This window comes from Durio zibethinus, chromosome 27 (genome assembly GCF_047325235.1).
Source record: "Durio zibethinus cultivar Kanyao isolate XHJ-2024 chromosome 27, ASM4732523v1, whole genome shotgun sequence".
NCBI classification, from domain to species: Eukaryota; Viridiplantae; Streptophyta; class Magnoliopsida; order Malvales; family Malvaceae; genus Durio; species Durio zibethinus.
The window spans coordinates 6,040,128-6,053,784 of NC_143188.1; the positions used below are offsets into that span (position 1 = coordinate 6,040,128).

The 13,657-nt window shown below is 31.7% G+C and overlaps 1 protein-coding gene across 1 annotated transcript; it reads left to right on the forward strand.

Annotated features, from left to right (window-relative positions):
* The first annotated feature begins 1,578 nt into the window (after positions 1-1,578).
* LOC111280032 (mavicyanin-like) lies at positions 1,579-4,205 on the forward strand. Its single transcript, XM_022867181.2, has 2 exons — positions 1,579-1,875; positions 3,675-4,205. The coding sequence occupies exons 1-2, from the start codon at positions 1,698-1,700 to the stop codon at positions 4,055-4,057; spliced, it is 561 nt and encodes a 186-aa protein (XP_022722916.1). The 5' UTR covers positions 1,579-1,697; the 3' UTR covers positions 4,058-4,205.
* Positions 4,206-13,657: the final 9,452 nt, after the last annotated feature.

The following is a 13,657-nucleotide window of genomic DNA, read 5'->3' on the forward strand; positions in this document are numbered from 1 at the left end:
AATGTAGATATAACATAGTATAAGAGAAAGTAGTAAGCTAAATAATTTGTCTTTTTCTTCCTTTGTTCCCACGTTTTGAAGAAAGGAACAAGACACAACAAGAAATGAAGTTGTATACTTGAATTTGGGAACACTAATTTATCATGGCACTTACCAAGAAAGAAAAATATATATCTAGTGCCAATGTGCTATCATTGCAGTCTAGCATTCCTTGTCCAATATGAACACTGTATCTGCATTTCTACAGCTCACCCGACAGCCTCAAACATTCTTTCCTTTCAAGCATTTCAAGCATCGCCCTCAAGTTTAAAACAAAATGGATAATAATGATGCAAACAGCAAGAAAATTGGGTGTGGCAACAACCGGTCACGGTGCACATTTTCGAAATTTGTTTTTTCTTCAGTGTTGCTACTTTGTTAAGTCATAATCAAAAGTCATAATTCCTTAATTTTTCCTTTTATTTCTCTCCTTCCTCAATTTCTTTTTCCTTAATTAATTCATTGCTAGTTTGTTGACATCTTGTCTGTTCCTTCATTATTATTATTTTTTTGGCCAAATTGTCTATTTCTTCAGAGATGTAATCTTAGTAGGGGAATAAAAACGCATGATTATTTAAAGGAAAACAAAAGAAAAACAAGGACAACTGATTGATTTTTGATAACCCATTGTAGAAAATTATCAAATTTCATAGTCCTTCGAACCTTGGTTCTTAAAAAATAACATTTATTAAATTTAGAATTTAAATTTTAATATTTGTAATATCTTTTTTTTTTTATTCTCAAACTATAACTCTTTTTTTTTTAAATTTCATAATCCCTTGTCCTACCCAAAAGGCACATCATCATCCAAAGATTTAACCACACTGTAAAGAAATTATAACAAGATTTAACACTTTCATTTTTGTATGAATTTAGGGAGATTCTAAACACACCTTCATTTTTCTTTTCCACAATTTTTAAAAAAACTTTTCTTTAAGTAAAATTATTTAATTACTTTTTTCATCTCAATTTTAAAGTTTTTAGATATATATATATATATATACCCAATAATTATATAACTTGCCAAATATGTATATTCGATAAAATTAAAAAAAGTTATATTTAGATTTAAGAAAAAAAATCAATTGAAAAAAATGTTTTATAAAAATTTTTAAGTTTTTGAATATTTAAATTTGAAAACTTTTAATAAATTTTAAGATACGAAAATCTAAGAATTTTTAAGAGCTTCTGAATTTGTAAATCCAAAAACTCTTAAAAATTTTTGGATTTGCAAATTAAAAAGTTTAAAAGTGGAAAGGTGTAAAGAGGGAAAAAATAATTAAATAATTTTATTTAAAAATAATTTTAAAAAATGTAAAGAGTAGAAAAAGAGTATATTTAGAATTTCCCGGACTTCTCAAATCTTATAATAATAAAGATAAAGAGATTCGTCACTTCAGTTAGGATCAAGTCCGTCAATTTGCAATAAAGAGGTGCCCCTTATCATTAATATCAGAAATTAGAGGGACCATACTCCTAAAGTAACTGAAAATTTAAGATGCCCCAACGGCCAAACGAAAGTTAGTCCAAAATATTTATAAAGACCTTTAGAGAATGAGTCCCTTCCCATCCTCACAAACCCAGCCAAAAGCATACACATAAGCTCTCTTCTCCTTGCTAAGGGGCATAGAACACAACTAGTCAATTACCAGTTTTCCATGGCTTTTGCAGAGAGAGTTGTGGCTCAGGCTCTTCTGGTAGTGATGGCAGCCTTGCTGCAGTTGTCACAAGCAGCTGTTTACAAGGTCGGAGACTCTGCTGGTTGGACCACCATTGGCAATATTGACTACAAGCAGTGGGCCGCTACTAGGACCTTCCAAGTTGGTGACATTATTCGTAAGTTTCCCTTAAATTTTGTGCTTTCTGGCTCTACTCTTTTATTTCCTCTGCTGGGTTTATTCCTTACAGTAGCTTTGTTCCTTAAAAGCATTTTTTTACCTCTAGTTTCTTCACTATGCTCCACCTCCTGCAACTATTTTGTGCTAAAGCCGCTGCAGGAATTTTCACATTTTCAAGAGTTAAATTCCAAGCAATTTCCTACAAGATATCACTGTAATATATACATATAGTTATCTGGTAAATGTTCCTTGTACGTACGTACAGGCAATGCCTAGGATACTTTGTTTCCTTGTTTTGGATAAATTTTACCATCTCTCTATTTATATTTATTTATTTTGTATTAAATATGTATAAATCATAAAAATTATTATATTATAATTTATATTAATATGTTAAATATAAAATATTTTTATTAAAATTTTGACTCATATTATTTTTTATTATTTTTCATATTATTTTTATTTATCTTTAAAATATTCAGATGTAAATTTTCGTTTTAAGGTGCTATCAAAGAGCTGATAGCTCTTTAGCCATGGCTGTCCCTGTTTGTTTTCCGGTTCGATCCATGATCCATCAATTCATCCCTCATAAGTCGTAATGACTTGGGAAAAGAAACTTTTGTTGTTTGATTACAGCATGGAATGGAAGAGACATGGGATCTTACTAGACACTTGGAAATCAAGCATACAACGTTTTTAACCGTCTTTAAATGGGCACCAACATCGACATCCAACAGCTTGTTGGGGTCCCATAAACCCACACATTATTCTGTCCAATCCCCACTTTCGCATGCCCCTCTCATTATTGCTTTCACTTCACACTGAAAGCTTAGCCGAGTTTGGGATGTCTGCTATCAATTCATTCAATATTGTCAAAAATTATAAAAAGAGATTTAAAAATATCTTTATTATTATTATTATTATTATTATTATTATTATTATTATTATTATTATTATTACGATGGAACATATAAAAGTTCAGATACTTTACCAATTTTTTGGATAGCTACAAGATTTTTACATACTTCTGTAAGATAAATCAACTAGCTACTGTTAAGACACATGTCTAGGTTCAATTTAGAAGTATAAATGGGTGCTTTAGGAACATAAAAAGCATAGCATTATTAAATCAAAATTTAGAAAACAGTATGTAATTTATCTGATATAAAGTTATATATATTTATATATACAAGTAACTAATAGTCCTAAAATTGTTTTTGCTTCCAGATAGTAAAAAATATAGCAGAAATGAAAAAGATGTAGAGTTAACATTTAATAGGTTTAGGTTTAAATTTTAGATAATTATTTTCTTTATTCTTAGATTATGACATCTTTTATAAAAAAAAATTTATGGGAACGATAGAAATGCTATTGAATTATTATGAAGTTTTGGAGCTACTGTCAAGGTTGAAAAATGATCTTAAATATTGGGAAAAACTTTATCATGTTCAACAACTTTTTATTTTATGGAAAAAGCAGGGGGGCCTAGCTGTTCACGCTTAATTATATACAATAATGCCTTGCCACTTTTGAGTACAGTTCTTAAAATATAATTGGATGCCGTAGCTCCCTGTGCAGATTCAATGATGATGGGGCTAGATACTCTGGAATAATACAATACAGAAATGAATGATGAGAGAAAGAGTTAGTAGTATCCAAATTTATTTCATAAGCCAATTCTACTTGCATTACTCAATATATCCTATTGCTTAAGATTTTGGTACACTTAAATAGATCTGTTCTTCATGTAACAATTTATATAGTTCATTCATTGACACCAATGTTAATGACATACAGGTTTTGAGTACAATGCTCAGTTTCACAATGTGATGCGAGTAACCCATCCGATGTATAGGGCCTGCAATGCCTCAGCCCCTTTGGCCACCTATACTACTGGCAATGACTCCATTGTCATAACCACAAAGGGTCATCACTATTTCTTCTGTGGTGTTCCTGGACACTGTCAAGCTGGACAGAAAGTTGATATCAACGTGCTTCGCACAGCTGAAACAGCTCCAACTCCAGGTCCCTCTGGACTGAGTCCTCCTTCAGCTCCTTCTGTCGGTGTTCCTGCACCTTCAGAAAGCAACGCTATCTCTTTGAAAGCTTCGAAGTGGAGTTTTAGTAAGCTTGGTTTAGCAATGGGTGCTTTTGCAGTTTTGTTATCAGGTTTTTATTAAACAATTTTAGTATGATTGTTCAGTGGAATTACATATTGGGGTCTTGTGGGGACTTTTAAGGAATATATTAACTATGAATAGTACTTGTTGATGAACTAAAGTTCCATATGTAATAATTGAATATATTTCTTGAAGGATTCAAAATTTTAAATCCATGTCTAAGAATTCAATTGACTTATCAAACCAAGCAAATGTTCAAAGTTAAACCATATCTAACAGCGACAGTGTTAGCATTAGTCTAATAAGTATGGAGATAGAATGAATAAAATTAGCTTTGTTAATGCAGAGAATGGTAGCATACACAGGCTGCACTTTTCGTTGCAATTTAAACACATTATATAATATTAAATCTCAACTACTTCAACCACCAGTTATCCAATTCTAAAGCTTAAATTTGTGGATCACCGGCATCATTACATAAACTAACATAACTAAAATCAAAAACTAGTTGACAGCAAAAATGCCAACTTGCTGTCTGCTGCTGCTAACAACCTTGCTGCCTGCGGCAGCTAACTTCTCCTTGCCATTTTTGTTGGAAACACCAAGTTTTCTTCTTAGTTTTCCAAACATTGTTTTAGGCAAAGCTTTGGTCAATATATATGCAATTTGACCTTCTAAATCGCAGTGCACAAGTTTCGCGTCATTCCCAGCTTCAGCTTCTCTAACAAAATGTAATTTGATCTTGATATGTTTCGTCCTCCCATGGAACACAGGATTCTTGGCCATTTGCATTAGCTGATTGATTGTCACAACAAATCTCAGTTGCTTCATTTTGCTTCCAATTTAAATCACCCAAAATCTTCCTTAGCCATATGGCTTGATTAATAGTAGCGACGACTGTAATGTACATTGCCTCTGCTGTTGATTGTGGTACAGTCTCCTGCTTCTTTGAATTCCAGCTAAACACACTTGTTCGTGAAAGCATAAGCTGAAGTACTACTCTCCATATCTTCATGAGAACCACCCTAGTCACTATCCATAAGTCCAACAAGTTTTGACGCTTCACTTCTCTTAAACCAAATACCAAGATCGATAGAACCTTTAATGTATCTCAAAGGCCTTCTAGTAGCCTTGAAGTACAGCTCACTAGAATCTTGCATGAACCTAAAGAGTAAGCTGGTTGAATGCATGACATCTGGCATTGTTGCTATCAAATATAGCAAGCATCCAATCAAATTCCTATATATAGAACCATCCACCTTGTCTGCTCCATTTTCCTTAACCACCTTCTCATTTCGAATTAATGGAGTGTTGACTGGTTTGCAGTTTTTCATGCCAAACTTGATAAAAACTTCATTTGCATATTTCTTTTGACAAATGAAGATTTCTTATTGTTTTTGATGAATCTCCATACAAAGAAAATAGGTCATTATTTCCATGTCTGTCATTTCAAACGTTTTCGGCATTTGCTCTTTAAAGTCTTTCACAAGATCAATTTCGTTTCCTGTCACCAACAGGTCTTCAACTTATAAAGAAATAATCATTAGATCATTACTTGCTTGTCTTACATAATGAGTACGCTCACATTTGCTTTTGCTAAATCCCAGCTTTGGTAACTAGTCATCAATCCTGCTATACCAGGCTCTAGGAGCATGCTTCAATCCATAGAGAGCCAATTTTGAGAAGATAGACTTTGTCCTCAAAACCAGCTATGAAATGGCCTTCTGGTTGCTCAACAAAGATTTGTTATTGAAAATAGCCATTCAAGAATGCTGATTTTACATCTAGCTGAATATTTTCCAGCCTTTTTGTGCTGCCAAGGTTATTAGCAGCCTTAGAATGTTATGCCTTGCACTGGTGCAAATGTGTCTGAAAAATCAACTCCATATTGCTAAGAGTAGCTCGACCACCTGCCTTGCTTTGTGTATATTGATAAACCCATTAGGATTGAGCTTGGTTTTGTACACGCCTACATAGTACAACCATTTTACTCCAACGGCCTTAGCCTTTCCACAAGCTCCCAAGTTTTTTTTTTTTCTCAATCATATGCAGCTCTTCCTTCATTGCAGCCTTCAAGTAGTTAGAAATTGCTGCTTTAGTGTAATTGGAAGGCTCTAGCAGAGCTGTATTACACCTTTCACTAATATTAGACTTCAAAATCAAGGTAGCATCTTGTTCATGGAGATGCTTGTCTCTAAGAAGAATGTCACTGGCAGCTTTGACTTTATTTTTGTCCCAAGTCCACCTGGCTGCTTCATCAAACTTTACATTTCAACTGACTTGAATCTTCTGGAACTTCAAATTGAACACCCTGCAACCTTTGGTATTTTTGCTAAATCCAAGAAATGTTCCAATTTGAGCCCTTTGATCCAGTTTATCACTTTTCATTTCAAGAACATGTGAAAAATATATGCAGCCAAAGATTCTGAGATGCTCCATTGCTGGTTTGACTCCATACTAGGCCTTAAATGGAGTTTTATTCTTCAAAGCCCTAGTAAGCAATCTATTGAGGAAATAGATTGAAGTATAATCTACTTCTGCCCATAAGCTCTTTGGAAGCTTTTTCTTAAACAGCATGCACTTTGCCATTTCCCATAACAGTTTTTTCCTCTCAGTTACTCCATTTTGTTGAAGAGTGTAAGGAACTGTCAATTGATTCTCCAAGCCAGCTTCAAAGAAAAAGCATTCAAGCAGGTCTGAGGTATACTTATCGCCATTTTCTGATCTTAGCACCTTAATTTTACTGTCAGCTTGGTTTTCAACCCAAATTTTAAAATTTTAGAACAAACCAGCTACTTCTAACTTGAGCTTTAGAAAATAAACCAACACATCCTTGTGAAATCATCAATGAAGAGAATGAAGTACTTGCTGCCATTTGAGGATAGAGTCCTCTAAGGTTCACAGATATTAATGTGAATCAATTGCAGCTTCTTAGAAGCTCTCTAGACTGAGTTTGTAAGAAATGGAAGCTTTCTTTGCTTCCTAAACTAACATACATCACATACTTCATTTCTAGCACTAATGGCAGACATGTGCGCTGTTAAGTTCTTGAAAGCCATATTTTTCATAAAAGCATAGTTAAAATGACCAAACCTTTTATGCCAAAGACTAGACTCATCAACAGGTGTAGTATATGCATGAATTTTAGGTTTTTTCAATTCCATAGTAAAACTTTTACCAGTCATTTTAACCGCCATCAATTCACAATCATTATAATAAACAATGAAATGTTCTAAAAAATCAAGGAATAAACTTTCTCAAGCATTTGTCATACACTAAGATTTTGGTTGATATTAGGTACCCATAGAACTTCTATAATGAATCTCATACTTGTTGGAGTTTCAACAGCCACAATTCCTTTACCTTTCACTTTCAAAAATTCACCATTGCCAATCATCACTCTAGATTTGTAGGTTTTGTCTAGCTCCTTGAAGCAACTTTCATTAGGACATGTGGTTTGTGCAACCATTGTCAATCAACCAAGTCTCTAAGTATATGCTTGTTGCATGTCATGAAATAATAAATAATTGGTCCTTTTGTTGCAATTGATTTTTAGTAACTTAAGCTCACTGGCCTGTTGAACAGCTTTATTCTTGCATGACTTCTCAATATGGCAAAACTATTTGCATGATCTGCAATGTACTCTTGGTTTTAACCAATATAAGTTTTTGATGTGATTCCTCCTTTTGCAGTGAGCACAATGAGGATACTCCATTTTCTTACCATCATTTTTATTGGTTTATGACTCCTTATTTCTCTATCTTTCCTTACATTCATTTGCTTCTTACCTTCATTACTTGATGTAGCCTTTTCTCTCTGTTTAGCTAGAAATGCTTCATCAATGGTTTGTTTTTGTTTTTTCCTTATGGCTTTTCTTTGCTCAAGTGCTTAATTTTTAATAATCTTTTTAAAAAACATGCTAATGAAGTCCTTTTGAGTCCTTAAGTGAAGAGTTAGATTGGTGCCAAGCTTGTCATAAAGGGTAAAGACTTTAAATCAAAGCAGATCAGAGATCAATAAAAAACAAAGGCTAAAGTGGTCTTCATGTTTGTACTTAGACATTCAAATCAGTACTTGAAAGAGTGAGAAAGAGGAAAATCTAGAGAATAAAAAATTAATTACCTATACTTGAAGAAAATAAGTATTTATATCTGAAAGGGGAGGTGTTAAAATTTTAACGATTTGAGCTTTTAGAGTTGGGTTTATGGTTGATAGGGCCAACTTGACCTAACATGGCAAAAGGACACCCAACACGATGATGACAAGTCAACATATTCACATGTTATCAAATGGGTGTAAAGCTGGTTAAGTTGATCTGGATTATGAGAAATAAGGTTGCCTGCCACATTAGCTCTAGCCAAATGACAAAGTTGGCCTTGGGTTAATGGTGAGTCACTTTCTTTATAAAAATGATCATTATACTCTTTTGATCATAAAATGCTCTTAACATTCTGTCTCCCATCAAACTATCTGAAGGCTTAAACGAGCATGAGACTGAGGTCCCTAATTTGTTTTGAGATCATTCATTTTTGTAGAACATGAAACTTTCACCTAATCCGAGCTAGGACTTGAGTATTAATTTCTTAATGATGAAAGTGGTCCGAGATGCTAACATAATTTAGATAGCGTTTATGGCTTGCCTAATATGGATATTTGCTAAAATCTCAACAGTCTTGGCTTTGCTTACTCATGGTTTGTCTCTATTTGTGGTTATTAGGGTGGCAGACCTAGCAGTTTTTTATTCATCCAAATTAGTTGTAAATGGTGTCCAAGGTAACACTTAGGTGTTTTTATTGAATAAATTCTAAATTCATTTAAATTAGTATTTTATAAGGAGAGAGAAGTTTTAAATGAAGTTTAGGGGTTTTTTTGAATTTGGGTGGTATTTTGACTTTGGAAAAGGAAGTTGGAATGCCATCTACGTCTTTGAAGTGTGACATAGCTCAATTTGAGTTGTTTATACAACCTGACATTTACCTATATAAACTCAGGTGAAAATTTTATTTTTTTCACTATTTTTTTAAACTTTCAAACTTTTTACGTTATGTCTAACCTATTCTTTTTTTTGCGTCAGACCTGCTTACATATTTTCTATTCCAAGTTTCTTTTATCCATTCTTTCTTTTTTTCCACAAACACCTTAATACGTTTACTTGCCTTGTCTAACATGTCTTCTAGTAGTTTAGATTTGTTTAACTTTAGGGTTTATGGTCATTGCAAGAAAAGACTATAGTTGAGCTGCCTTTTGGTTTAACCAAATGTCTGAAGTTGCCAAAAAACAATGAAGGATAAGATGATAGCTCAGGAGACAAGGTCACTCATGGGATAAATGAACTCTTAATAGCCCTAGACATCAACATCTGTAACCCTCTAATCAACATTAACAATATAGTTCTTCTTACTCTCTTTACTTTTTTTAGTTCAGCTTTTTCTATCCCTACCCTTTTTTTGAGTTAAGTCATTCTCCAACCTAACCTTTTGATGAATCTTCCTAGTGATTGGACCACAATAGAGCCTGTCTCAAACATTTTATATAAGATCGATGTTAGACTCAAATTTTGACTTATCATTTTCTTTTTTTAAGATTGAAAAAGTCTCTAGTCTTGAATACATTGAGGAACCTGAGTAAAGGCTAGAGGACGAGCACAATGAGTAAAAGGATGATGAGATAGAGGTTATGGCCAATGTATTTATAGTGAACCATTCAATCCAATTGTGTACTATTTGTAAGCTTGAGGCAACTCCAAAGAAGGCAATACGAAATTTATAAGCTAAACTAGTCTTGAGAATTATCCTAACCTTTTCTTTGATCTCTATGAACTACTTTAAAAATTAAGTTTAGTATTCGCGAAGAGTTCGAGGTAAATGAGCCGAATTCTAGTGATCGGGTGATCGATCTTAAAAAGTTAGATAGGATTTTGGTTTTATTAGGATGATATTTTGGCTGGCCCTAGGTTCTCTTTACATTTTTTCATTATTGAACTTTTCTTAGCTTGTAATTTGACTATGAATCATCTTACCCCATAGCTTTTAGGTATATTTTAGGTTTTATAATTGTTTGTATATAGTTAGGTCTTATTCTTCCTATAGGTTTATTTATGAAATTTTTTGCTATTAAGAAGCATCCCCATTAGAGGATCTAGTATCTTGTAACAGCTTAACCTTTTAAAAAAAATTTGTAATTACTTAAACTCCATAAAAACCTGAAATGTTTTTCTTTTGTGTATAAAGAAGGTTAATGAGGAATGAGAAGTAAATAATAACTTGAGCATTTTTTAGAAGGCCAATACAGGGCTATGATCATTAATAAGCTCTGAGTTTGAGATAAAATACATGATTTCCTTAAGCATGGGGCTTTAGTTGTAGATATTATCGAGCTAACTTCCCTTAATGTTCTTAAAGATATCAGATTTGGAGGTAACCATTTAGCTAATTTTATTATTTTTTTTTTATAAATTATCTTCTAACTTTTAACTCAATTTTTAATTACAAAAATGGTAGGTTAAGCTGGTTCTTTTTCTCTTAAAAAGTCTTTTGGATTCAACATGGCCAACTATGCCCAGTTTTGGTCTGAAGGTAAAAGCAAGGGTAAAACTCCTTTGTTCAATGCTCATCATCCTATATCAGGCATTAGGATTACTGAAAAGCCAGCTTAATACTTATAGACCAGATGAAAGAGCCCAACAACCATGGTTAAGCTTAAAAAAAAAAGACAATGGCTATAGAGAAGTCATCTAGAAAGCCAAGCTAATCCTTTTTCAGCTGATATGGCTCTTAAAACTTTTGTTGTTAGGGGTTAGTATTCCTTATCCATAGGGCTTGAGAAAGATAACAGTGCCTTTGAAAATCCCGAGATTGTTAAGAGGATTGGTCACTATATAATGATTCAAAATCATAAGTTTTAGTTCGATCTATGTGATTTTTTACTAGAAAGTTTTCAAATATTGTAATTTATTTTTTGTAAGTTTGAATTCAATTTTTTTCTTTTTCTAGACTTTGATCAGCTTCCTAAGTTTGCTTATCAAAATATGGATTAAACCATTTTGTATTTTAACAGGGTGTTTGCTTATCTCTTCAAGGTTGAGTATAATATAAAGAAGTATACTAAAGATATTAATGCCTACATAGAGAGTAATAAGAGGCTTAAGGCTATCAATGTCAATTTGAAGAAGAGTAGTGATGAGTTGGGATAGAAGGTGAAGACATTAACCCAACAGGTTAATGATATATCCCTGTAAAAGCTACCACTAATTCCCTTTTTCAACAAGTTGAGTAGCAACTGGGTGACATGAAGACCAAGTTAGACCTCTTGACGAGTGATCTTAATGAGGCCATGGAGGCCAAAGAAAAGGTTATGGAGAACTTCATCTCACTGAGAACTATCATGATAGGGAAATAGAGTTTGTAAGAAAAAAAATGTTTAGTGTCATTGATTTAGCTTTAAAGGAACTTTGATCTATCTTTAAAGGAAGTCAAGTTTATTTATGAATATCTTGACCTTTCGATAAGCTCAAATTAATTTTGGATCGAGAAAGTCGTGGGTGATAAAGGAGAGAAAAGTCGAGGAACAACAGCAAGATAAAGATCACATAGAGATCGATTAGGTGGTTGCTGCTATTAGTACTGAAAAAATAGCTACTGGAGATGCTTTTACAACTGTTGTTCAGCATGAGTAGGTAGACGCAGTTGAGGAAGTGTCATTTGATAAAGGCACCTGACATTCTCTTTAGAAAATTTCTCTATTATTATTGCTTTATTTTGTTGTTTATTTTTTTTTTTTTGTTTTTTTATAACAAGAAACTTTTATTAATGAATTCTCATTTTAATTTATCCTTCTTTCTATCTTTTGTTAATTTTTTAAAGATAATTTAGTATTGTGTTTTATATTTTTAAGTTTAACTTACATTAATAAATCAAAATTTTAGATCGACTTTCAACACTTGAATGTATAACATAATGTAGTATTCAATGAGTTCAGTCACATCTTCTGGTTAAACCATTTTGAATGTAACTAATAATGGGTTAGATTTTCCATTACCTAGATCAGTCATTTGATTAATTTGTAAGTTTTTATTTATTTATCTCTTAGTTTGGTTTTCAATTCATAGCTTGGGCATAAATTTATTAGCTTGAATGTATAAAGTAAATTTGTTGATAATAGACTTTTAGATTATCTATGTTCCATACCCTTAAGATAGAGTTCCCATTTATGTCTTGTAATTTGTAAGTATCAAAGTGGATAACTCCTTTCATAATATAAGGCCTTTTTTAATTTGGTGGCAATTTTCCACCTCGGTGATTTAGTCTTGATACTTTGACTTTTCTATGGACCAAGTCTTTTTTAAGAATTTTCATAATGTGGTGGTCGGAGAACTCAGTAGTTTATATGAAGTTTTAAATTCAAAATAGGGAGTCATTATCAATTTTTTTGGTTAGGTGTAATTAGGCACGTAAAAAATTTATTTCTTTAATAAAACTCTAAACTAGTTAAGATTTATCAAAAATACAATTTTAGTTTTTGAAAATAAAATTGCATATGGAAATACGTTTACACGTGAGAAAAATTAGCACCCTCACATTGTCCGTTTTAAAAATGATACCAATTAATCACATGTTAACCTTAAGTATTGATAAAAAATAGTCTTAATTTTAATATTTAAAATAATTTCCTTAATTTTATTTATTTTTGCAAAATCTTCTTAAAATATTTTGAATAGGAATACAATGAAAATTTTTAGTTTCAAAAAATTTTATGGATTCCTTAATATCTAGATGAAAATTTGAAAAAATATTTTTCCATTTGAAATTCTCACAATGACATTTAAAATCTAGTAAATATTTCTTTGTAAAAAATAATTATTGAGAATCCCACTAATATTTAGATAGGATTCCAAAAATTATTTTTATTTAGAAATACTAATTTTTTATTTCTAAATATAATTTTTAAAAATTTTATTTTTCCACTTCAATTTTATTATCAACAAATACCATGCATATGATGCAATATAAATGATGCACATAACAATTAGGCAGTGCAAATGATCAATTTTATTCCATTACAATCAAATCTTTTATTTTTGTATTCTAAAATTATTTCTCTAAGAAAATATTTAGAAATGAAATAAAATCTTTAGTGTTAAAAATTTTCCTTAATTCTCTAATATCTAGGTAAAATTTAAAAAATTAATCATTGAAAAATTCCTATAATAATTCTTTCAGATAAAAACAATATTTTTTTGATAAAAAATAATTATTTTAATTTCTTGCAATATCTAAACAATGTCTCCAAAGTCAATTTGTTTTACTTAGAAATACCATCTTATATTTTTATATTTCTAAAATGTTGTTTCAAAAATCATTTTGAAATTACAAAATTATTTCAATTATTTTTTATTTGAAAATTTACATTTTTTTTTTTATCAATAACCTCCATCACATACAAAAAAATTTATTTTCAAAGGTGTTCAATACTAAATAAACAGAAAAATACAAATACATACAAAACTTAATAAAATAAAGGAAAGAAGAAAAATATACCCAAGTAGAACTTTTTTGGACCTTGACCCAAAATGGACCAAAACAATAGAAGGGGCCGAATCCGATGGACAGTCGGACCAGGCTTGGACTGAATCGGGTTAGGTACAATGGGCCGATCCGGTTT